This window comes from Dermochelys coriacea, chromosome 2, assembly GCF_009764565.3.
Source record: "Dermochelys coriacea isolate rDerCor1 chromosome 2, rDerCor1.pri.v4, whole genome shotgun sequence".
NCBI lineage: Eukaryota > Metazoa > Chordata > Testudines > Dermochelyidae > Dermochelys > Dermochelys coriacea.
The window spans coordinates 204,449,826-204,477,241 of NC_050069.1; the positions used below are offsets into that span (position 1 = coordinate 204,449,826).

General features: G+C 38.6%; 1 protein-coding gene across 13 annotated transcripts in view; it reads left to right on the forward strand.

Annotated features, from left to right (window-relative positions):
- The window catches only part of TBC1D5 (TBC1 domain family member 5), a 488,374-nt gene that overhangs the window by 237,125 nt on the left and 223,833 nt on the right, over positions 1 to 27,416 (forward strand). For 12 of the 13 annotated variants that reach the window (XM_038389865.2, XM_043509088.1, XM_038389866.2 and 9 more), the window contains one exon: positions 26,684 to 26,750. The exons of the other annotated variant lie outside the window; for it this stretch is intronic. In XM_038389865.2, coding sequence (XP_038245793.1) covers positions 26,684 to 26,750 — 67 coding nt within the window. The remainder of the gene's footprint in view (positions 1 to 26,683; positions 26,751 to 27,416) is intronic. 13 annotated transcript variants of the gene reach the window in all.

Sequence of the window (27,416 nt, forward strand, 5' to 3'; positions counted from 1 at the left end):
TATATAATGGACTGTCCTAATACCATTAAAATTAATGGCAAAGTTCCATGCAGTGCAGTGGTAGCAGGGTTGAAGGCAATATGTTTTAAATGAGGCAGTAATGTAGGCCAAGCTACTTAAAAGTCATTGGTCATTTTGGGTGCCATAAATTTGTTGGTGTCCATCCTGAGATGCAATAAAAGGACCTCATTTTCAGACGTTAGATGCTCAGCACTTTCTGAAGATCAGACCCCTGTTAAGGTATCTCAAATTGAGTACCCAAATCATGTTTTTTAAAAATCTTGGCCTAAAGGTTTCACTTATAAGAAATACAAAAAATAAATTGCAGTAACATTCATGTTCTAGTCTAACATTAGACCTAAAAGTGCTCAAAGTTCAGTGAACCAATAAAAGCAAGGGCGCAGGCCAGGTGGGATTAGAAACACCATCCTAACACACACACATACTTGCATCTAAATCTAGTTTGGTACAAATTCCATGTAGTAGTTCCTATTGATAAGCAAGGTCATTTTTGCTTTTGTTTAAATTTTCCCAGGAATTCATCTGTTTATTGCACAAAACAAATGGGTGAAAATTTGTGCAAAAATTAACGTCACGGTTGTCTGGGTAAATACCCAGGTTAATATTCGGGGACAGGAAGACAGAACAAACGCAACAAATAAAGAGAAAAATAAGAGTACTTATAATCCATCTTCCCATCCTGGAAGGAGAGAGTGCAGGTCAGTTACCTGGGCCGCACAGGTTACTGAACCACACACTCTCTTTTAAGAGTGGATCTGGGAAGTACCAGCACTTCTTTTTTTAGGCCTCATGCACTGACATACACACCTGCAAGTACATGTGTATCTTTCACTGCATTACCTTACTTTAACACACAGCCTCACATGTTACTCCTGGGGGAATTCTGCGCCACTGCATAATGTAGAATTTTTCAGAAATTAACGTGCATGCGGAATTTCCTTTCCCCCACAGAAATGGGTTGCATTGCTACTAGCTGTCACTAGGGGCTGCTGGACCGGTCAGAGCCCAGCTCGCACATAGACACTGCTGGAGGGAGGGGGAGGGAGCTAGATGGTTCCTGGCATCTGCAGTTCCTAGCATGCTCTGAGGGAAGGAGAAGGTGGTCCACAGGAAACACAATGCAAGCTTGGGACTGAGCATCAGGCTGTTTCTCCTCTGAATCCCTGGGGGATGGGGGGGAGGGGTGTCTGGACAAGGGGGGGGCATGGTTGGGCTCCAGGGAGAGGTGGGGGTGTGGGTATCTGGGCCGGGGAGGGCCAGTTTTACTGAGGTGATGTATATCAAGAAGTGGTACAGCTAGATAACTAAAATGGGCTAACAATAAATTTGGTTTGTGCCAATTGATGGGTAAACTTTTCAGGGTCAATATTGGGAGGCATCACAATAAAAAGTTTCCTCATAAATCCTAGCAAGTTCAACTAAAAACACTAGTGAAGTGCCATAAAGAAGTCATTTCTAGCAATTATTTGCAAGTGGGAAAGAGTTGGAAAGTATTTTCTTTAAGGATGTGTCTTCTAGTCCAGGCACCGCTACAGGCAGGGGACCCACTGGCTAAGCAGCAGTTCAGCAGAAAAGGACCTGGGGATTATAGTGGATGAGAAGCTGGATATGAGTCAGCAGTGTGCCCTTGTTGCCAAGAAGGCCAATGGCATATTGGGCTGTATTAGTAGGAGCATTACCAGCAGACTGAGGGAAGTAATTATTCTCCTCTACTCGGCACTGGTGAGGCCACACCTGGAGTATTGCATCCAGTTTTGCCCCCTCCTCCCCCCACTACAGAAGGGTTGTGGACAAATTGGAGAGAGTCCAGTGGAGGGCAATGAAAATGATTAGGGAGCTCAGGCACATGACTTACAAGGAGAGGCTGAGGGAACTGGGATTATTTAATCTACAGAAGAGAAGAGTAAAGGGAGATTTGATAGCAGCCTTCAACTACCTGCTGGGGAGGTTCCCAAGAGGATGGAGCTCGGCTGTTCTCAGTGGTGGCAGATGACAGAACAAGGAGCAATGGTCTCAAGTTGCAGTGGTGGAGGTCTAGGTTGGATATTAGGAAACACTATTTCACTAGGAGGGTGGTGAAGCACTGGAATGGGCTACCTAGGGAGGTGGTGGAATCTCCATCCTTAGAAGTTTTTAAGGCCCAGCTTGACAAAGCCCTGGCTGGGATGATTTAGTGGGTGTTGGTCCTGCTTTAAGCATGGGATTGGACTAGATGATCTCCTCAGGTCTCTTCCAACTCTAATATTCTATGATTCTACTATCATATTCAATACTGATATGCTACAATTTGAGATTTAGCAGCTTTGCATCTGGACAGTAAAATGGTTGAGTCACCTTTTGCTTTTTTGACAAATAATACATTTGAAATGTTTACTCAGTGTAGTATCTGTGTATATTAGCTGTAGTCAAATTCTGAAGCAATAAAAAAACAAGTGTAGTGTTTTGCAGTAGGCAAAGTATAAATAGGCTTGAAATAATGTGAAAGTCTTACAAGATGTTTGAGGTTCCTTCTGACAGATCCAACCTTCCTTTGAGTAAAGACAATTGTCATCTAATATGTGTATATAGGAACATTTAAACCATATCTAGGGTGTCCCTTCTTATAACAAATTTAAGAACAGGTTTTTAAAACTACTTTGCCTATATGCCTCCACATATGGTGAACAAATACAGCAATATGTATTTGTCACTGTCTATAACATAAAAGGCAAACACCTATCCTGTTTCATTGATTCTGATCAACCTGAAATATATCTGTGTTGGGCAAACTTATGTACTGTTTTTCTTTCTGTTGGGTGTTCCAACAGTCTAACGAAAACTGAAATTCATAGTTATAGTGTTGTTCTGGGTTACTGTACTGAGGGAGATGCATTAGAAATCACAGAACTGGATTGTTGCCCCTTCTGGCAATGCCATAGTTAATAAAACAAAACCCAAAATTAAAAAGAACTAAAAAACCTAGGCTTTCCTCTAAAATTGTAGATATTTGGAAGACGGTATGATGTCCGAGTGGGTGCATGTGACATTACTAAGGCTTTTATGACTGATTTTTTTCCCCCACAATTCAGATAGAGCTATTTATATATGTAATTTTAAAAAAAAGCGTAGTTAACTTTTTCTGATGTTTAATTATTGTATGCCTCAGTACTTCCAGGTTCCCACCTGAAGGATCAGAGGTCCGAAAATATTGCCCAATAGGATGTTCTTTAAAGGTTTCTAAACCATTTCTATGCACCTAGGAGACTTAAGCAGTTCTTTGAATTACTAGGTGCTTAGTCTGTCACTACAACTGTAGGTGCTATTCGGGGTGGATATTCACTGAAACTCAATGCAATTCACAAATTATTTGATATAATGATATGCTCATATTAAGTCTGTGGATAATTCAGATATGATTTGATGCAAATGGAGGACCTATATTTTTAATGTTATATGTCATGTAGGTAAAAAGATTAAAAATAGATGCTGCATAGGAGCATATATAAAATATAGTAGTCATTTTAAAAAAAATAAATAAATCTGTTTTTCTTTTTAAATAGTTAATGCCCTTTCCAGCAGTAAATAAGTCAGTTGTGGTCTGTCTTTTAAATCCATCCCATGTATCCTTCTCATCTGTCTGCATGTTCTAATCAAATTGGATTCAGATGGAATCCAATCAAATCAAATAGAATCAGCAATTTACTGTTTAAAAATGTATAGTAAGCCATATACATTACATTAGGAAAGTATGGAAAAGTATGCTTTCTTTTAAGGCGAAAATGTCAGATTTTGGTTAGGATTAGGCTACCTCTTCTATCTGCTTGACATTTAATTATTTTGTAAGATACTATAGTTGCTTTTGTTTACTTTTTAATTCAAAAATGTAAAAGCTTTGCTGAAGGAGGAAAAAAAACCCCATAAATCTGTCCATTAGTACGCCTTTTTACCTTGCACTCAAATGAATTCTCATCAAATTTGATTTGCTGACTGGTGGCCAGAACAGATGTTATCTTAATGGAATAGAGAAGAAAATTAAGCATGTTGAACCACAGAGCCACCTCCAAATTTCTACGACCCGGTGTTATTTTTTTCTTATACAAGTCTGGTTTAAAATGTTTTAAAACTTGTTCTTTGCAAATGCTGTACAAAGCTCAGCTCTGAATTCTCATTAGCCAGCTGACTGCAATATTTAATTTTTAAGATTGATTTTATTTTACTTCATGAAATAACATCTCATTAATGTACATGTTTAAAAATAATACACATACAAATCTGAGTCCTCTGTCTCAACCTGAAAGATACAAGAAGTATGACAGATACTTGTGAAAATTCCAGATTTTTTGTTAGTGTAAACTGTCTGTATACAGTTAATTGTGAGTTATTCTAACCATTTACTGTTGGTTAGAACTCAGTGAATGCCAGCTTTTTGCTTTAAATGATCTAGTGTTAACATAAAGACTTTTGTAAATTTGGGCCCCAAATAAAATTTCATTAAGTTAATTAATAGTTTTGTATGATTAAATGGTGAGAATTCTTCCTAGTCTGATAGCATGCGAGATGCCAGTGTGACAGCTTTAAATGTGTGGTCTGCATGAGGTGAAATTGCATGCTAGTCATGGCATTAATTCAATGGTAGTTGGTTCAGTTGTTCAAACAAAGATTTTTAATGCTTCTGTGTTGTTGTATAGCTCCATCACAAGTAAGCTTCTCACTTGAAAAATGCCATGGAAAACCCACATTGATTGGGGTTGGGTTCTTCCTCATATTTATGCACTTTTGCATGCAAAAACTATTTTGTTTGCATAAACAGACTTAAATTAAAACAACAAATTATTTGTGGTTGTGAAAAATGATATTTTTTCACACATCTAAGCTGATAATATCTTGCTAAGATTCTATTGTAGAATGTGTGAGATATGTTTGTACTTAAGAGTTTGATTTTAAGATTCTTGTGGAAAATATCCTTGGATGGTAGGATTGTAACATCAGGGTGAGTCAGCTAGTTAGAACAAAATTTTCATCTTTTACCTATTTCTTTCCTATTGGTTAAAGTTGTAGTTCACAATAGTGGCATTGAGGCTTTTAAATGGACATTAGTATATATTTCTCAGAATAATTGAAGTTAGTATTTTACTCTATTTGTAATATTATGTGAGAACTTTGAAAACATCTTATTACTATTTACTCCTTTTCCATTTGTCATATATTTTTCATTTCTGTGGAATTTAAGTCAACATGACAATAGATACTTGGTTTGGGGGAGGTTTTGTTTCTAAAAAACTATTGATTGTCATCAGATTGGAGGTTAATAACATCAGAAACTTGTTCAGTACAGTTGATGTCCAAAATGCTAGCTCCAAAACAGTGTATGTTAATGAATGATGATCATTCTGTATGTACGGATGCTGGAACGATATGTATCGTGGGGGTGCTGAGAGCCATTGAACCAAACTGTAAACCCTGGATATGATGGAAACCACTGCAAGCCAGGGGGTGGGGCAGCACCACCAGCACCCCTCGTTCCAGCACCTGTATGTGACTCAATATGGGGGTTGACAAAGCCTACGTGAGCTGTAGCTCACGAAAGCTTATGCTCTAATAAATTTGTTAGTCTCTAAGGTGCCACGGGTACTCCTTTTCTTTTTGCGAATACAGACTAACACGGCTGCTACTCTGAAACCTACTCTGAAGAGCCTCCTGTGGCATGTGCAATGTCAGCACATTTTGGGCCTAGGATTTGTGAATTTGGGATCCATGCTGGTTATTTGCTATAAAAGAATAAATGTGTAGACTGTTCATATTTTTAATTTCTTGGCACCGGAACGGGCATTAGAAATATAGGGAAGATTGTGGACTAATTTAATTCACCAGATTGTTTAATGTAGGTCACATGTTGGGCCTAAATTGTTTGAGTACCTCTTTGAATGTTAGCTTGAAGTTTTGTCATGGCAATGAATTGATTTTGTTGAAAACTAATGGAATTTTGTATGAATTTATGTACACCATCTATGGTTGATTGATTTAGTTTTATTTGTTCGAGCACTTTAATATATTTATCAACAAGTAGTTTCCACTTATAAATTTGCCACTATTTTAAAGACGTTATTATAAAGCATTACAATTTGGGTTTCTTAATCGCAGATCACTTCTTCTGGAGTTATACTGTAGCTGATTAAAATAAAATTACCTTTAAAAGTCATCACTTTGACAAAGAAGTGTTAATTTAAGGATGAGATTCTTTACTTTCTGATGTTTACAAATTATGATATTTATTCATTGCCTAGAGGTGGGGCAGAGTGTCTGAAAGATAAGATAGTTAACTAAAATGACTAGAGAGCCAAGTAATCTTCCATTTTAGTGTATTTCTTCTTCTGAATAAGTTATGTTCTAATAAAAATTAAAGAGCAAGTTACATTTGGAAGATCAGGTCATCGTAATTCATTGACATTAGGCCACATAACTGAATAATGTCTTTCTTCAGTGAAATACATCAAATGAGATCAACAATTATGACTCATAAACATGCCTCACAGGCATAAAACAGCAGGGAATTAGCATGTGAGGCTGATAAATATGCATGTAAATAAGCTCCCAAAGGAATAACATGGGTTTGATTGATAGGTTTAGAATTGGAACATATGTAAACCCCTTTATTCCTCATTCTGGTGTAGCTAAGTAAAGATGCATTTTACTTGTTAAAAAGTTTCAATAACTTTGTAAATCTTAGTGCCACATCTGTGTGTGTGTGTGTGTGTGTGTGTGTGTGTGTGTGTGTGGTGAGATTAATTGAATTGTCTACAGGGTAAATAACCCTCACACATAGTATATATGGAATATCGTGGGGTGGATGTGGGGGTGGAGTGAGGTAAGGATCTTTGTTAAAGGTCTGGTTCTACATTTAGAAATTATCAGCTTGTAAGTAATAAATTATCAGCACTGGTAAAGGTGCCAGTATATTTATTTCTATAATTATATTTTGCACTTAAAATTATTAATCTATTTACATTATACTGAGCGTCACAAGTGCTGCTACATTTGAGTCTGGCAGTGATTTCCAGAAGCCCCCATTTTGGGGGAGTTTTATACTTGATTGCTTGTAGGTAACTTCAGAATGTCTGTCAGAGGTATCGCTCACTTTAAGAAAAGAGGAAGGTTCATTTAAGCCAAGCAACACTTAGAATTATGCTGTGCAGAAACTAGATTTGCCTCCTCATTGATTGCAGTAATATATACTCTGTGTGTGTGTGTGTGTGTGAATATTTATAAACACTTTGGCTTGCCAAATGCAGACCAATTGGTAAGCATGGTCATGTGACCTAATATACTTTTGCTCCATTGCCATTCCTACCTAGTAATGAGTGTTTAGTGCCAAAACTTTTTTCTGACTTTTGGCTGAGACAGGGTTACATGACTCTGTAGCACATAAAGTAGCCTTAGCACAGCCACTGTAGCTATGTTCTTGCGGCAAGCTTAAGCAGCAGAGACATTTTTAAATGGTACTAAAACATGTCCTGACTGAAGTTTTATAGATGTAGAAACTCCAGTGGGCAATAATGCCCTCAGTTTTCAGGTATTATAGGTATTCCATTATCAGCCCCTTTCTTAACCCCAGGTGGGTAATAGATATTCATAATATCAGATCCAATCTGCTTATATTTATAGAATATATAGCCCACCAGAAAATGACAAGTGCTGGAGTCACAAACCTATGATTAGTATTATAAATCGGAGGGGCAAACATTTTAACCAAGAAAAAGTTTAAAAAGTTAACTGTTTTTTAAAAATTGTATTTAGTTTCCTCATACTGATGAATATATTTACTGTTTTTTCATAAAAACTGTGTAGGAACAATTTATGTTTCTACTGGACGATGCACACTGTAAATCAGATGTTTAAATTCATTCAAGGTGCCAAGGAACTGAGTTGCATCTTATAACACATCTTGTATTATTGCCTGCAGAGGTGTGAGTGTGCACATAGAATTAGAACAGATACCTGCCAGTGTCTGCTATAGTTAAGATTGCGGTATTACTCCTTTTCACAGAAAAGATACTTACATCTAGGATAACTTCTTGGGCCTCCAAAAATGAGCAGAGCCCAGAACCAGAAATGCAGCAATTGTTTTCCAAGAGTTGATCTATTTACAGCAATAGTTGTGGAAGCATTTACAGCCTATTACTACTGACTGACCCCTGCCCTTTCTTAATGGCAAAAGAAAGTAGAAGACCCCTGGGATCTCTGCTAAGAGATTGTCAACATATCCTTTGAAGGGAATCTACAACCCACTCTAAAACCTGAAATAATCCAACCATTAGTAAAGAAATGATCACTTGTCACTGGACACCTCACAAACGATGGCCCAGAGTCTAATTTCCCTTTTCTAAGCAAACCAATTCAAAAACTAACAAAAAATATCCAACATCTGCTTGTTAGTTGCTAGTATTCTGGATCCCTTCTGGTCAAGCTTCATGCCACGGGATGTAGATGACCACCTTCTGTTCATAGGCAATGGAAGTGCATGCTTATCTTCCTAGAATTCTCTTGAGCATCTGATACAGTCGATCACCAAATAGTCTTAACCTAGCTCAAGAGACAGTATGGCTAATGGAAATGCCTGAAATAGCCCAGGTATTCCTCTGAGACAGAAAACCCGAAGGGTCATTATGGACCGTTCCTCCATCGCTAGAGTCCTCTCCACATATTATCCAATATGTCTGAAGCCATTGGAGAGCTGGTGAAATATAGTCTAAATTGACAGGAATGTGCAGACAACACCTAGCTCTGCATCTTATGTCAAATATAAACAGTACCATCTCCAAGCTTTCTCATCACCGAGCCAAAATCAGTACTTGCATGAAGAGCAGCTAGCTAAAGCTGAACCTATGCGAGGCACAGGTGATATTGGTTGGACAAGGGAAGCACTTTAAAAAAATGTACTTCTGTTGTATCCCTTACTACTTAGAGCATTGGTCTTCGGCAGTTAATGTCTTTTTGGATTCCTCAGTGCTATTGGATATCCAAAAAATATGGTTGCAGAAAACATCATCTTGCATCTGAGAGTGGCTATAAGATTGAGCCCCAATGTATTAGATTCAGACCTGACCACAATTATTTTCATTTTTGTTACCTTCAGGTTGGATTATTGGAATTTATTACATATAGGAATGAAGCCATATACTTAGGAAAAGTTCTAGGTGATACAAAACGCAGCAACTGATCTGACTCCCCATTTATCAGAGTCCGGATCAAAATTATCTTAATGTACAAAGCCATCCATGTTATTGGCCCTAGTTTCTCTGAAAAAGCATCTCTTGCTTCAGTGCACTGTACCAAAGGTATTTATTTACATTGAGGGTCAGTGGGAGCCTTGGTTTTACACCTCACAAATTGTGAAAGCTCTTGGAGGATAATATGCACATCATCTTGCATCTGGATAACAAGTTTGTTGGAGAAACGCTGAATGCGAAACCTGTCAGTTGTCCACTAGCAATTGTCAAGTCAAGGACTGAACAGAAGTGCTATGAAATTTTCTAGGCATCCTCAACATGGCCTCTCAGTCTTTGCATACATATTGTGTTTCCAGTTGAAATGCCTTATAGCTGATGGTCTGCTGTGAGAATTTTAGATTTTTTTTTGGCTTAGTATCAGGAATTTAAATTCATGGATGGTTAACAAATAGATACCAAATTTTTGAGTGTGGCATTTGCAATTTTATCTTGTCTGTAACCAAACCACTTTTCTCGCGACCTCTTCCCAACAAAGTGGATGGATAGTAAAGAATTGTAAAAAGGACCATTATCTGCATCAAACATAAAGACTACTTTCGATGTGTACAATAATCAGTCTTCAAATTCAGCAAAAATATTGGCCATGTGCAGGCAGCTGAATATTTGTAAATAACATTTGTTGACGGGTGTTCAGTTCACCTGTCCCGTTGCACCAATATCTGTGTGTGGTACTAACAAACCTGAACTAGGAATACATGAGCTAATGTGCATTTAACTCTGCCTAGTGAAGTCTTTGGTAGAGCGCTTCTAAGTTAAGCTGAAACCATCAACAACTGACCATGTTATTCAGTTCCTCAGTATCATAGCTCATCTCTGTAGTGTGGGTGTGACTATTGGCTGTACAGGTCTCTGAGCATGCCTAGTGCAAATTAGGTGTTTCTAGGAGGCTGACCAGTGAGACTGAAGTGAGTGCTCACATTGTGAAGTGCAGCGACTTTCTCCAGACAAACCTGATTTGAGTGCTTACTACAATTTGCAGTCTTATTTCCTGATAAAAGCTTCAAAACAAAGGATGAAAACGATGTGCCCCAGAAGTGGGGTAAACCTAGGCACAGGAGGAAGTGTTTAAAAACGTGGTGTTCAGCCTTAACTTTGAATTTCTTACCTGTTAACAAACTCATAATGTCACTTGGTTGCATTATTTTGTTTGTGTAATAGATAACCGGATTCATAAGAATCTTGCATTTTTGTAAAATAGCCTTGATTCACCTTTTAGTGCTTGCTTGTTGCCTTTCTTTATGCAACTCAAAACATATGTAATTTATCCCTCAAACAATTCCCACTTGGATTTCTCATGCACTGAAAAGTCAGATGCCTGACATTACTGTGTAAAGTTAAGTGCTTGGGGTTAATGAATGGCATTAAATTTTATGAGGTCATGTCCAGTAGATGTTAAAAGAAGCTTAAGGGAACTTTATCACTGATTGAAATTAACAGTTGGCATGAAAGAATGCTTCAGGGAGTTCAATTCTAAGTAAAAATAAAATTAGTGGTATAAAAACTAAAATATGGAGTCATGATTAATGTAAACATTTTTGTTAGGTAATTGGTTACGTGTTGCTATAAAAGGAAAAGGACTTCACTCTGATATTGAAGTAAGAAATGGAAGGATATTGTATTCTGAAAGCAATTAATGTTTCTACTCAAACAGAATATCTACATTTGGTGCAACATTTACATTCTTTCAATAAACATATAACCTTCAGGGCTGTATTTATGAAGTAATCAGTCTCCACTTATTTACAGTAGGTTTTTTTGTGGGCCCAATGTATGTTCCCAAGTGGAGTACTTGATTTTTTTCATTAAGCCTTTTTTTCTATCCCTGTGAACAACCTGTCTTATGGACCAGCTAACAAATTCTGTATTCTCCAGATAACTAAGGTTTGCATTTTAGGGGTAGCTAATGGGTAGTATGAAAATTTTGTTGAAAAGGAAATGGCCAAATTTACTTACGGATAGATCTGTTTTGCTAATTATATGGGAAATTGTTTGTTTGTTACCTTACTATTTACGTGCTGTAAATTTCATATTCTTCATTCATTGTCATTCCATTAAGAGCAGAAAGAGAACTTGTGCAAACACACAGGCTCTATATTACTCACTTTGTCCTATGACCTACAGTAACTAATAGTATACACATTAGGATACTTACCCATTCTTTGTCTGCTCCGTCACTTCCCAGATTATATTATGCTCTCATGTTTAAGTACAAAAGTACAGTACTGTTCTCATTATTCCTGTGTCATACATAATTCAAAGAGATTTATGACTTACTGAGGATTTTGGAAAGGGGTCATGTCAGCTACCCCATCAGATGCCCAATGGTATTTTCTTTCTGTCCCTTGGATGATTTCATTTTGGCAAAAGGGATGTTGCATATTCTCTTTACAGAGTTAGACAGACCAACCAGAAAAAATTGACTACTACTAAAATTTTTTTGCTGTCTCCTATTGTGTAAACTAAATCATCCTCCTTTTAGATAACTTGAAATATAATTGTTTTCAAGAAAAATCTAGTCATACTTTTAGAATTTACATTTTAAAACAGTCATATTTCTTACATCTCAAAATTCTCTGTATGGGCATCTTTATTTCCATTATAAAATATTAGTAAGGATTCACACGTCATTGTCCTCCAGTAGGTAGTAGTGGAGAACCGACATCTACCACTGGTGGGGTTTACACCTCTTCTGTCTCCTCTCTCCTTTCCCAATTTATGAGTAAATAAGGATACATTCCTTGTTGGTGCCCATGATTCCCTACAGATTCTCTGACTTCTTTGGTAAATGGCTATTCACTGTTCTGCTAAATGCACACGTTGACAGATTCCATCTATGTTCCTATAGGCTTTCAACATATGTAATTCTAAATACTAATACATGTACACCTATTCTTCTCATTTCCCTAGATCGTATCCATTCAGAATATGTATTTGCATTTGAGCTGGCAAAATGGATGATTTGATTTAGGGTTGCCAACTTTCTAATATCACAAAAACGAACAAACAAGCCCCCCCCCTGGCCATACCCCCTGCCCCGACCCTTCCCCAAGGTCCTACCCCCCCCCGCTCACTACATTCCCCCTCCCTCAGTAGCTCTCTCTCCCCACCCTCGCTCACTTTCACTGGGCTGGGGCAGGAGGTTGGGGTGCGGGAGGAGGTGAGGGCTCTAAAAGAAGCATAAAAACTGCCAAATTAAATGTAAAAATGTAATAAGAAAAGCCAAAAAGGAGTTTGAAGAACAGCTATCCAAGAATTCAAAAGGTAATAACAAAGTGGGTTTTAAGTACATCTGAAGCAGGGAGCCTGCTAAACAACCAGTGGGGCCCCTGGACGATCGAGATATGAAAGGAGCCTTAAAGACGATCAAGTAATTGCAGAGAAACTAAATGAATTTTTTGCTTCAGTCTTCACGGCTGAGGATGTTAGGGAGATTCCGAAACCTGAGCCATCTTTTGTAGGTGACAAATCTGAGGAATTGTCACAGATTGAAGTGTCACTAGAAGAGGTTTTTGAATTAACTGAGAAACTTAAGAGTAACAAGTCACCGGGAACAGATCGCATTCACCCAAGAGTTCTGAAAGAACTCATATGTGAAATTGTGGAACTATTCACTATGGTTTGTAACCTGTCCTTTAAATCAGCTTCTGTACCCAATGAGTGGAAGATAGCTAATCTAACGCCAATATTTAAAAAGGTCTCTAGAGGTGATCCTGGCAATTACAGACCAATAAGTCTAACATCAGTACCGGACAAATTAGTTGAAACGATAGTAAAGAATAAAATTGTCAGACGCATAGAAGAACATAAATTGTTGGGCAAAAGTCAACATGGTTTCTGTAAAGGAAAATCATGTTTTACTAATCTATTAGAATTCTTTGAAGGGGTCAACAAACATGTGGACAAGGGGGATCCAGTGGACATAGTATACTTAAATTTCCAGAAAACCTTTGACAATGTCCCTCACCAAAGGCTCTTATGTAAATTAAGTTGTCATGGGATAAGAGGGAAGATCCTTTCATGGATTGAGAATTGGTTAAAAGACAAGGAACAAAGGGTAGAAATAAATGGTAAATTTTCAGAATGGAGAGGGGTAACTAGGGGTGTTCCCCAAGGGTCAGTCCTCGGACTAATCCTATTCAGCTTATTCATAAATGATCTGGAGAAAAGGGTAAACAGCGAGGTGGCAAAGGTTGCAGATGATACTAAACTGCTCAAGATAGTTAAGACCAAAGCAGACTGTGAAGAACTTCAAAAAGATCTCTCAAAACTAAATGATTGGGCAACAAAATGGCAAATGAAATTTAATGTGGATAAATGTAAAGTAATGCACATTGGAAAAAATAACCCCAACTATACATACAATATGATGGGGGCTAATTTAGCTACAACTAATCAGGAGAAAGATCTTGGAGTCATCGTGGATAGTTCTCTGAAGACGTCCGTGCAGCGGCAGTCAAAAAAGCAAACAGGATGTTAGGAATCATTATAAAAGGGACAGAGAATAAGACTGAGAATATGTTATTATCCGTATATAAATCCGTGGTACGCCCACATCTTGAATACTACATACAGAGATGAACCCCTCATGTCAAAAAAGATATTCTGGCATTAGAAAAGGTTCAGAAAAGGGCAACTAAAATGATTAGGGGTTTGGAACGGGTATATAAAATCATGAATGGTGTGGAGAAGGTGAATAAGGAAAAGTTATTTACTTGTTCCCATAATATAAGAACTAGGGGCTACCAAATTAAATTAATGGGTAGTAGGTTTAAAACAAATAAAAGGAAATTCTTCTTCACACAGCGCACAGTCAACCTGTGGAACTCCTTCCCTGAGGAGGTTGTGAAGGCTAGGACTATAACAGGGTTTAAAAGAGAACTGGATAAATTCATGGAGGTTAAGTCCATTAATGGCTGTTAGCCAGGATGGGTAAGGAATGGTGTCCTTAGCCTCCGTTTGTCAGAGGGTGGAGATGGATGGCAGGAGAGAGATCACTTGATCATTACCTGTTAGGTTCACTCCCTCTGGGGCACCTGGCAATGGCCACTGTCAGTAGACAGGATACTGGGCTGGATGGACCCTTTGGTCTGACCTAATATGGCCGTTCTTATGTAACTGGGGGTGAGCGCTCCGGGGAGATGGGGCAGGGGGTTGGGGTGCGGGAGGGGGTGCAGGCTCTGGAGTGGGGCCAGGGATGAGGGGTTGGGGTGCAGGAGGGTTTTCTTGGCTGGGGAATGGGGCAGAGGAGTTCAGGGTGTGGGAGGGGGCTCTGGGCTGGGGCAGGGGGTTGAGGTGGGGCTGGGGATGAGGGGTTGGGGTGCAGAAGGGGGCTCTGGGTTTGGGGTTGGCTCAGGGCTGAGGCAGGGGATTGGGGCGTGGACTTACCTCCGACAGCTCCCAGTCAGCAGTGCAGTGTGGGGACTAAGGCAGCTAGTCCCTACCAGTTCTGGCTCCACGCTGCATCCTAAAAGCAGCAAGCAGGTTCGGCTCCTAGGCAGAGGTATGGCAGATAGTTCTGCGCATTGCTCTTGCCCGCTGGCACCACCCCTGCAGCTCGACTGCGGTTCCTGGCCAATGGGAATACGGAGCCAGTGCTCGGGGCGGGGAGCAGCGTGTGGAGCCCCATGGCCCCTGCCACCTAGGAGCTGGACCTGCTGGCCGCTTACGGGGTGCAACATGGAGCCAGGACTGGTATGGACTATCCTGCCTTAGCTCCGCAGCACCGCTGTCTGGACTTTTAACAGCCTGGTCAGTGGTGCTGACGGGAGCCACCAGGGTCTCTTTTTGACCAGGTGTTCTGGTCGAAAACCGGACACCTGGTCATCCATCCTAAAGGCTTTATAAAAAATAAGTTCTACTCAAAAGTAATGTTTTCCTTTTGGTTTATGGGAGATTTTTTTCCAGTGCAATGTGGGATACCTAATCTAACAGTTGCTTTTAATGTTCAGTTGACCTTTTTTTGCTCCACTTATCTGGAAAGAGGTTAATTGTGTTCCAATGCTGTTTTATAATTTTACATTTAAAATGTAGTCTCCTGTACCATCTCTTGGTACTGGTCTAGCGACTGCGTTGGGTGGTCACTCAGAGACAGGTCTTCTGATGCTGAGTGTATCTATAGAGGCCAGGATTTTCTTGCACCATCTTGTAAGGGCATATGGGGGTTGGGTAGGCAAGTGGTGTGGATCGCTGTAGGCTTTTTCAAGGGTGGGCTTCCTCAATATAGGCCAATTCAGTTGAGGCAAGGGGTACTGTAAAGGTCCTGGAAATCTCAGGTATATGAGACAGGTTGGGATTGGTGGCTCTATTCTTGGCCATTAATGTTTAATGGATGGGGCTGGCTGCCAGATACTGATATTAAGTTAACATGATTTTTTTGTCTTAATAAAAGTTTCCGCCAGTTTCCTTTTTAACCTTTTAAGGCACTTGATTTATGCCTTACCCTCTTGAGTATGGCAGTGACAATGCGTTCTTTAAATTCTGCCCAGGTGCAATCAACCAGATTGCTTTTAAAAGCAATCACATAATAGATTTGTAATAGAATGCCAACATGTTTTTTTTGTTTTATGCATGCTGCTCTTGATTTCACAAATATTTGTTATCGTCTGCCTCTTGTGCATTTGTATTTAGTAGTGTTAAAATATACCAAATAGTCACCCTTGACCCCATTTGCCTCTCCAACCACCACCTTCTCCATTTCCCTTCGACCTTTCATCTCTAAGTTCATTGAAAGTGCTTTTTACAATTGCTGTATGGATTTCCTCTCGTTCATATCTATCGTAGACCCTCACTAATCTCCCCCTTGCATTCAACTGAAACCACTTTCACCAGTCTGTAATGGCTTCTTCTTAGCAAAATCTAAGAACCAGTACTCTATGCTTATTCTCCATGCCTTTGACACAGTTGGCCATGCAGTTCGTCTTGAAATCTTGGCCCCTTTGGCTTCTGTGACTCTGTCTTCTCCTGGTTCTTCTCCTATCTGTTTAACTGCTCCTTCAGATGTGTCCTTTGGATGATAGCCAGAGAATTTTGAATGCAGAGTCTGTTGGTCTGCACATGTGCCCTGGCTCACCTCGTTCTTCTGACTGAGGAAATAAAGGGCAGGGCAGATTGACTGCCTCTCCATTTCTTGCTCATAGCTGCATAGTGCAGGTCGGAACCTCCAGCTTCTAAAGCTTTGCCTTTCCTCTTTATCAGTGAAAATATATTTAGATATCTGTAAATAGTTTTATATTCTAGAGTTTTAAAGTTTTTATCTGTTGCTTTCAGGGTTTTATAGTTAGTCTCCCTGACCTAGTGAGCACACACCATCCCACTCCCAGTACCCTGCTTGGCTACTAAACTATGCCCAGGACTCTGGGCTTCAAAATTTGTTCTTCCTGCCTGCAATCCTTCCCGGTCAGCAACGACCACGAATGCTGGTTATGCTGCCTTCGAGAAGCCCATATCACGGCAAGATGCAGTATCTGCTGTTCGTTCCTAAGCCGTACCTGGAAAGGGCGAGAACTTCACCTTAGAAAGCATCTAATGGAAAAGGCTATGAGACCACAGTCACCCCAGGCTGGGAAGTCCCTCTCTGTACATCAGTCTGACTCAGCAAAGAGTGCACCTCCTACCACTATGTCCAAATCAGGAGCTAAGCAATCCACCCTCAGAGATTCCCTCAGTGTGGACTTGTCTGGAGAGAAGGGAGCATTCTCATAAGTACAAGACTAAGTTTTCCTCCAAAACCACTTTGAAGAGGTCAAATCTAGCGCTGCCTAAACCGAGCACTAACTCTGCCCAAGAGAATTTAGGATGCACTAAGTCTCAGAGGCATGATAAGAAAGTCCACAAGTCTAGGGCTCCATAGGCACCAGATCGTGATGCAATGGTACCATGCTTATGGTGCCTCCCAAGCACAAATCCTGGGATCCACCAGTACTGATGAAGATTAACATCTGAGAGTATTGGTCACCTGCAGTTCTGTCTTTCTACACTCTTCCTGAGGACATCTTCACGTTTCCAAACCTCGAGGCTCCCACTTTTTCAGCTGCCCCTCTTTTGAGAGAGGTTTTGACTCCACCAGGGGTGCAGTCCTTTGGAAGGAGTTTGTATCTGATTCCATCTTTGGGCTATAATATCCCTCCATGGTCACCATGGGTATCACTGTTGGAACTGAATCAGTTTTCTCCTCATCAGGAGATTCTGAACTGCCAGATGAACCATTATGCCCTCCTTCTCCTCCAAGACACACTGTCCTGGACAGAAGATCTGGGCCAGCTTGGGTCCATCCCCCATCTCATCATCTGCCTCAGAACTGTCGGTACCTCACACCTTAAGGACCACCACAACCCTCATTTGACTCATCCTGTTGCCCATACTGGGGACCATGGGACCAATAAAATCCTGAAGAGTTGGTCTGTTCTGCTAAGGAGTCATGCCTTCTCTCCCCTTTGAGGGGCAACTTGAGTACTCCCAAATCCTACTGAGGAGGAAGAGTATGCTCCAGATCTGGTGGTTCCACAAGATCTGACAAGATTGCAGTCTTCACATCCAGATTTGGCCGTAATTCTGATGTCTCCATCTGCTCTTGATGACTATAAACAATTGCAGGGAAGTTGCAGATTCCACTTGAGGGTCAGGATCCTCAACACAAGCTCCTGGACATCCTTCAGTCTTCTAGCTCCAGTAGAATAACGTTCATAATTAACAAAGCCATACTGGAGTCAGCAACAGTGGTCTGGCAAACCACAGCTTACCTGCATACCTACCGCTAAGGGGGCAGAGAAGTGGTACTATGTCCCAACTAATGGAACAGAATTTCAGTTCTCCCACCCTGTTTCTACTTCTTAATGGTCCAAGTCACATCAGAGAGATATAGGCAGCAAATCCCTGACTGATAAACTATTCTGACTGATAAAGAGGGGAAGCATCTTAACTTATTGGGAAAGGGAGGGTCTTCTTTTCTTCTAGCTTCCAGTTCAGGATAGTCAGTTACCAAGCACTACTGGATAAGCATGGCTTCCTGAACTATTGGAAATTCTCTGGCTTTATTGACAGTCTCCCACAGTCTCCAAGAGGACAGATCACGTTTCCAGACTTTCATAGAGGTAGCTAAAATGTTGCCAGGATCACTATCCAATCAGTAGTAGATGTAGCTGATACTTCTTGGAGTGCAATGGCTGCTATCATCATTATGGTCATGGTTCCATGGTTGGTTTTCCCAGAGAGATCCAGAACACCATTGAGAAGCTTGCTTCAGTGAGACTCTTCTGCTTAATCAGAAGACTGATGAGCCCTTACATGCTTTAAAAGACTCCAGGGCTACTCTCCAGTCCCTAGAAATATATACACCTGCTCTGAAGAGAAAATTCCACCAGCAACAGTACAAGCCTTGACTGATGGCTCAACAGTTCTTCCACCAGAGACTTTATGAGCCACCTTGTAAGAAGCAGATAGCTCAAAAGATCCACTTCTCCACACCTTCTGCATCAGATTCCTCATTCCAATTTCAGCCCTTGGCTAAACATCATTTTTGACAGGAGTTTAAGAGCTGTAAACTACGAGTCCAACACACTTTGGGGGTTTTCTAGCACTTTTTCAACACCTGGAGTGCAACACAAACAGACAAGTGAGTGCTCAGCATCATCCATTCTGGCTATACGAGAGTTTGGATCCCTACCCCTTCCAAATCCCCTTTCCCCACCCCTCTTTTTGGGGGCCACTCTCAAGAACATTCACAAACAAGAAGTGGAATCACTCTTAGAGCGGGTTCCTCTTCAGTACTGAGGGAGGGGTTTTACTCAACATATTTCCTAGCACCTCAAAAGAAAGGCGGTTGGTGACCCATTCTCAACCCCTGCCATCTCAATGGCTTTATTTACGAACTCAGGTTTCACATGGTAACGTTAGCATCTAGAAAAGGACATGTGGTTTACAGCTTTCATCATGAAGTACGCCTTCTTTCATAGCAGTCCTTTGTTTGGCTGTGACATCTGTGACCTCTCACATTTTGAGCACTGCTGTCACTCAGGAGTAATTCATAAAGTCAAAATGGCTGAGAACTTAAAAATTGGACAGTACAGATCACAAATCCCAGGGATGACTGAACCTGATGATATTCTAAACAAAAAGAGAACTCAACCATGCTTACAGCTGTTTCCTTGCTTCACATTGACAAAACATACATTCTAGGCTTTCGAATGACACATGGACAGAGTGACAGTCCTGGAATCTTCTTATATAGATAACCGGTATATTGTGAAAACTATAGTTTTGGTATAGGAGTAGCATTCTATTTCTAATTAAATTTAGTGGGCCAGATTCTCTTTCAACTTACTTTGGTGTAAATTCAAAGTAGCTCAGTTGTTACTCCAGATTTACAGAGAGATACAACTTGTTTCAAAATCTGGCCCATTGACTCCAAGCCAGTTTTAGTTGCCAGTGCGCTAGGTTTAGTTTCCTGTAGAAAGTATTCAGTTATTTTAGCCAATCAGAGTTTTGTTCTAAGTATTTAATAGCAATTTCTAAGTCTGTCAAAGTATCAAGAAGGCAGATAACTGCTTGTCCTATCCAATCATCAACCTTTTGGCTCCAACTTTATTAGAATCGTGGGGCATGAAGCAATTACTCCTTTTGGTCAGTTTGAAAATGAAAACAACATTTAACTATGATTTATTTTTCCAAACTAGAATGATTGCATATATTTGTATTTTACAGTTTGAAGTCTTAAATGAGTGCAATTGAAGAAATATAGAGTACATTAAAGAGCCACAGTAACCCTGAGATTTAAAAAGAAAGTGGTGGTATGTTTTTGCTATTATCAAAGTAAAATATCTCCAGAGACCATCTTTATACCCTGATTGTGCATGTCTAAAACTAAGCAAAGCTGTATGACCAGTGTTGTCTCAGGGGGATACTGAGTCATTAACTCCTATTTATTACATCTCAGCTGGATTATTGCAATTTACTGTTCACAGGCCTTTCAGGCTGTTTATATTTTAAATTAAAATTAGCTGCAACATTCCGGATGCAAGCACTAAGTCACTCAAGATTTTGTACACCATGTTATAGCAATTTATAGCAATAGTTCCAGACTGATTCTAAGATCTTTCTTTCTGTAAAAGTATGATTATTCATGGCATTGTCCATGGCTGTAATGGACTACTACAACCTCTTTATTTCACTAAATATTCATTTTATGATCTCTAAGCACTCTCTTGAGGTTTAGAGGGGGCCATTATTTATTGGTTGCAGACAGTCCACTTGATGCTGGGCTGAATGTAGCATGGAGTAAATGGAGCTAAATCTTACTGAAGTGTTTGTGTCAAATTAATTGGTGATCTAAACACTAGTTTAAGTTACATGTTGTAAATGATTGACAACAGTAAGTGTAACTGGCACCAATGTGATGTTCAATGTATGAAACAGAAGAGGAGCAGGAAAATCAATGTGGCCAGAAGGGGTGAGAGAAAGCATATTCACTATAATCTGATTTCATCTTCTGCTAACAGCAATCGCAGGACTCCTGGTACCACATTGAACCATGGCATAACCAGACTAAACTTTTACTGACTTCACTGGAAGAGGTACGCATGTCTGCTGGCCAGTGCTGTGCGGCTCCCACAGAATGCTGAATTGGTTCACATTACATTACTTTCAGTTTATAGCCATACATTGACCAGTTACACCACTGTTAACATCACCATTGAATTTGGCCCATTCTTCCTGTAGTAAAAGGCTTACACTAAGTCACAACTGCATGTGAGAATCCTTCCCAGGCACATCACGGAGGGCTCGTTTTCCATTAGAATATGCAAAAGAAAAGGAGTACTTGTGGCACCTTAGAGACTAACAAATTTATTTGAGCATAAGCTTTCATGAGCTACAGTTCACTTCATCGGATGCATCAATAACTCCATACGGCTAAATTCAGTGCCTTGCATAATGACAGGTTTCAGAGTAGGAGCCGAGTTAGTCTGTATTCGCAAAAGAAAAGGAGTACTTGTGGCACCTTAGAGACGAACAAATTTATTTGAGCATAAGCTTTCGTGAGCTACAGCTCTCTTCATCGGATGCTGTAGCTCACGAAAGCTTATGCTCAAATATATTTGTTAGTCTCTAAGGTGCCACAAGTATTCCTTTTCTTTTGCAAATACAGACTAACACGGCTGCTACTCTGAAACCTGTCATTATGCAAGGCATTAGAATATGGTTCATTATTTTACATATTTTTTAAAAAACTTAAAGTTCAGTTTTGGGAGCAGAGGATTATTCTGAGTAGATAAGTAAAAGCAAGAGTAGCTAAAAGATTATAAATCTCACTCTTCTCTGAAGATATTTTTTATTGAATTTAATTTAAATTTTAAACTTTTAAGTGGTCTATTTAAACACCGTCTCCATCCCACATAAATCTGACTGTGGTTGCCCCAGGAGTTTGTGGATGTGTAGTTGTTACTTTAAATCCTTTTTCTATTTACAAAAATAAAAGTCCAGACTTTTTTAAAATTGAAAGTGAGTTTAAAGTGGCCAGAGAGCCACAAAGTGTTGTGGAAACTACAAGAGAGGGGATAATTGAAAACTGCTTCTTCCCCCCTGCCCTTGTTGGTTGATCTGTTATCTGCTACTCCTTCCTTCTGGCTGTTTCTCCTTTCCTTATCCTCTTCACCTCCTACCACAGCACAGTTTGATTGCAAAGCACCCTGAAAGTGGGCGCTGTTTCAGGCAGAAGATGTAGCGTGGAAGATGTTACAAAGTCAAAAATAGGATAAAACTTTTTTATAATGTGGTGCAACTGAAATTCTTTGAGTAGAATTATTATGAACTTGGAGACACAAAGGATCAAATTTTCAAAAGATTCCACTTAAATTTTATCCCAATTTCATGTACCCCTATTTTATTTTGTGTACATTTCCTAGCCATGTTTTTGCCTTCACAAATGCACTTTGGGCATACAAATCTTTGTATTTTGCATATGAAAAGTTGTGCATGTAATTCTTGGTTAAAGTATTTAAAACAGATTTTTTTTTGCTTAAAGAAAACATAGTAATCTATTATGCACCTACATTTTGCCATGACTTTGTCTGTATACATCATTGCAAAATGCCAGTTTAGTCTAGCAAAGTAGAAATCCAAAAGAGAGATCAGGATTATATTTACTTTGGTTTTTTTGCAATCCTGGTTATTCTTGCCTGTACAAAATGTTTTCTTTTATAACTGCAAAACAGTGGAGGCTTCTCAGGATAGAATTTCCTACCATATTGTTCACCAGATATGCTATCTTTCCCTACTGCTATAAACAGGCTCTCATTCTACACCTTTATATGTCACTTTTGCCTACCCACTTTCAGATGTCACCATCCTCCACTGATGCAAAACTAGTCTATGCGTGGGTACTGTAGAATATCTTGCTCCAGTGTCCTCTTTGCTGAAAACTCAAATATATATAAGGAAAATATCTCTCTCTAGGAATGTAATAAAAATGCTATATCCATGTTCAGAGTAATTTCATTTTTGTTAATTTTCAAGATTAACAAATTACACATTTCATCTAGTGCAAGAGTTTTTGACCATTGGTGAGCATGGTGCACAATTTTTAACTGTTCACATGCATCTCATTACCAGAATATTATCTTTTTTCATTTATGGCAAAATATAAAGATTGTTTTGGCACAGTATTAATATTTAAAATGCTACCAAAATATCTTTACAAAGGAATGCATGCATGCAAAGTATGTATCTGTCAGTGATCCTAAATTACTTCAGAAGAAAGGGGGGAAAAGGGTTGAATTTAAAAAATTGCTCTAATGTGCTCATCAAAAAGTTGCATCATTTCAGACAACTTCAACTTTCTCAGAGTGAAATGTTCTTCAACTTTCTAGCCTAATAATTATTTTATAAATATCAGAAGTGCAGTGCACTTAATTCTTTAGCTGAAGGCATTATTTTCAGTTTCTGTACACTGCTTCAAGCTTGCTCCATTTAATCATTTTAAAAGCTTATTTGGTGTAAATTGAATTTAACACTGTAGTTGCAAGGATGTTATGTAAAAAGTCCAAGAGAGTGTTTGGAGCTTAAGATCTTATACTAACAATTGAGCTTCAGAAGTGGAGCAGCTACTGAATCATCTTAAACTCTCTAGCACCCTCTGTTGACATGAATAGGTAATGTCAAGTGTACTCTGTTCTTACTCCTTTATTAAATGCATAAGATAGAAATCAATATACCTTCTACATTTTACTTTGTCTAGACTTAGGTTATGTGGTGCAGGCTTAATTTGTGTTGTTCCTCAGGTCTTGTTTTATTTTTTCACTTTCAGTCAAGTTAGACCAGTTGAAGATTTTTCTGATTTGTGTCTGTCTTCGGTAATCTTTTTGTATTTTGTGGTGTTTTTCTTTGCCGCAGGGATCCTCAGGACATTGCAAACTACATATATCATTCTGTAGAAAATCAGATTGCCTGTTCTTTTGTAAACCTTTCAATTTTCAGACTCTTCTTTCAAAATAATAGAGAAGCCTAGAATAGCCCGTGCTAAAATTAAGAATTTATAACTGCATGGAACAGATGTTTTCATAAACATTTGCTATAATTAATTTCAACTAGGGGATTGAAGGAACAAAGCAGTTTTTCCCTCTTCAAAACTTTATTGCTTTTTCCCTATACAGCGAACTCAGATATCTTAGCTTTAATATTGTAAATGAAACAAATTTACTCTTCTGTTTAGTTTTCATTGAGAGAAAGAAAAAATTAATTAGTACAAGATAATGGCCTTTGGAAAAATGGAGGAGTAAGTTGAATTTGAAACATCATGTGGAAGGGATGAAAATACTGAGGATGAGTCAATGGGTTAATATTTTATGAGGCCAAAACCTCTATGCTGTCAGGTGTCAGGGTCCCTTAATTATTAGAATAATTTTATGTGAATCAATTTGATATTGAATATATACCTATGGAGTAAAATAATCTGATGGAGGTTGATGGTTGAAACCTCTGATGGAGGTTGATGTTTGAAGAGTTGTGAACCTTAGTGTTACAGAGAAGCAAAGGAGTCTTTTGTGGCATTATATATAGTTTTAATGCTTATTGTATGCTGATTACCCCTTTATACTCAAGATCTCCAATCTGTTAAGTAATTTTTTTGTTTTCATTACACAGCAAACACATTTTGACTAAAATCAGTCTTCCATATTTGTGTGGTTCATTTTGTTAAACAAAACAGTCTTCTAATAAAATAGCTGATACTGCCTTGCAGATGTGTTCTGTTTTTTTCAGGGATAGGGCTTGAAAAGAAAGTACATTGTAGAACCAGAATTTGCTGACATTAAACAGAAGAAAAATATCTGTTTATCACTATTTTCTTTCTCTCATCTCTGGGAACGGAATTTTTTTTTGTTTCTCTGTATAGCAAAATAATCTTTAAGATAAGTTTAAAACAAAAGTTTCAAAATAAGCACAGTTTAATTGTTCTATACCTGAAAGCTCAAGTACAGCTGCAAGGAATTTTGAGTAAACTAGCATTCTTGACTTATCTGTCATCTATAAAATGTACAACGAAAAATAGGTAGCTTTCACTAAAATTGCATTTCAGCTTTCAATAACCATTTAATGAGTAGCGTAATTATATAAGTATGGTACCTCAAGTACTTCACTCAATAATTAAAAATAATCTCATCTTTAAAGTGAAAGCTCTATAATTATTATTTGACTTAACCAGGACCACTGTTATGATCTCCAGTGGCACCTCAGATTGTTCAGAGTGGTTTGAAAGTACAAATTAAAATTGTATAAATCATTAAATTATTAAGCTTTAAATATGCTAAAACCGAATATAACATGGTATTTGAAAGTCATGCTATAGGAATTTACAGACTTATAATGTAAGCAGATACTTGTCTGTTACATTCTCCTTGTCTCTAAGCATAAACACTGCATTGTTAATAGTAATAAACAAGTGTTTTATATAAACTAAACTTAGAATTGTTTTACAGCTCAAAATAAAGATGTTTATTAACAAAAATTCATCTTCAATTAAAAATAAAATTTTAAGCAGAGTGCAAACTTGTCAGCAGGAAGATGTGTCTTCATTCTGGCATGGGTAAGCAGCTTTTGCAGCTGGGGAATGCACGATCTGATTTCCTAAGTGAAATCACTTTTATCTCTGATTCTGAAACTGACAGCCTCAAAACCCTTCCCTACTTAGTGCAAGGTTTAAGAAAATAGTTATGACTTTACAATATATATGTAGAGCAATTTCTTTTGTATTAAATATACTTTCCAAAGACATGAGGACTAAAGAGTTCATAGGTCTTTCTTCAATAGGTAGGAAAGTATCAAAGGGGCAGCAACTCTTTATTCAAGAATTCTGTACTGGTGTAGCAGTAGCTGTTTAGGATCAGATCCCATTTCTTTTCAACAACTAGCCTTGTACCACATTTTGACTCTTAAATAAAAAGCCAGCATATCGAGGGATGAGGGACTGGATTGTTCAGAAAGACCACCTTTGATGCCTTGGTTATAGATTTTATTTTATCCTAGGGCAGGAGTTACAGAAAAATAGTTTTCATGTGAGTTGTCATTGACTTACATGAAATGAGTTAGTAATAATAGTGCCTAGCACTTGGATAGTGCTTTTCATTCCGAGCTCTCAGAGCACTTTACAAAGCCGCTGGTATCATTATGCCTCTGTTACAGATGAAAAAACTGAGGTAAAGGGAAGTGAAGTAACTTTCCTAAGGTCACACAGCAGCTAGGTGGCAGAGCCAGGAGTAGAATCCGAGGCTCCTGAGTCCTAGTGTGGAATTCTATTCACTGACATGTATTTTATCTGAATAAGCATCATAACTCAGTCTTGATGGGAAAAGGCCACTATATTGATGGTGAACCACCCTCTCCCCTTTGTAAGTAGTCTGTCTTGCTTAGAGGCATGTTACTGAGCCAATATGAGGGAAACTTGAACTGCCCTGGCCGCCTTCTGTGGAAAGAAGACTTCATTTTACTATTCACTTAGTTAAAACATTTCACAATATATAAATTGACTTCAGATAAGGAACACATATTTCTTTTTCATCCATTTTTATTAGGCGTTATCTTTTAAAAACATCTTATTCATTTAGGCTTGTCTCTAGTTGTTAAACAAATTCAAAACCCCAGATACAAACACCTTTGAGGTTGGGAAAATTCATATCCAGAACTGAAGCTTGAGACTTGAGGTTCTCTCTAGTTACAATCAATAACGTTCTTCAAGATGGAAGCATGAGACCTATCCAGGTAAGGTTGTCTGTTTCTTAGCCGTGAAACACATTTGCCACATAGATTAAGATCATATTAAGATATGCCCTTATGCCCTACATTTCTGCGTTCAATATCAGTGTATCCTTGTCTTATGACTAAGGTCTGCTTCTTTCATTTTTGTTTTTTAGGAGGATCCCATGAGAATGGAAGACCACATTATACCTTAGACTCTGATGGAACATTTATTTCTTACAGGTAGGTACTTGTTTGCTATTTTAAAAATATTTCTGTTTGACTAGAATGGGAATCATCACCTACTTAAAGCCAAAGAGCAGTCTGAGATTATTTAAGAATATTATACAACTTAAACTGAAGTATGCTTTTTCAATAGATTGATTTGATATCTCTTTTCTGATGAATTAGTGAATGCTGTGAAAAACTAGGGTGATTTGTGAAGCATATCTTGTTGGAGGGAGCCAAGCTAGTTAAACATTTTAACAACAAAAGGCTCACATGTCCATGAAGTGTGTTTTTTCAACTGGTGGTACGAAAGTCTTTCACCTCTAAGTATGTCACTTAAGCTCAAGTATGTGCTAATACAATATTTAATTCACCAGGATCATCTTTGTGATCTTCTGCAAAGTCACTGAATATACTGATCACATGGGAGCCTAATAGCACTTAAATTGTAATTCACAAGAGAATTAAATGTTGTTTGGTAATATCTAATTTTGATTTATCATCTGCAATCATGACATTATTACATCTCAATTAGTAATAAACACTACAAATACCATTTAAGGTAAATGGAATACTAAGTTAACTTTTTTGTTAGCATTGTCATCAGAACTTTGAATCTTGCTTGAATAAATGTTTGAGGATGTTTATACTTGAAATCAGAAAAAGCTAATAGGAAGAAAA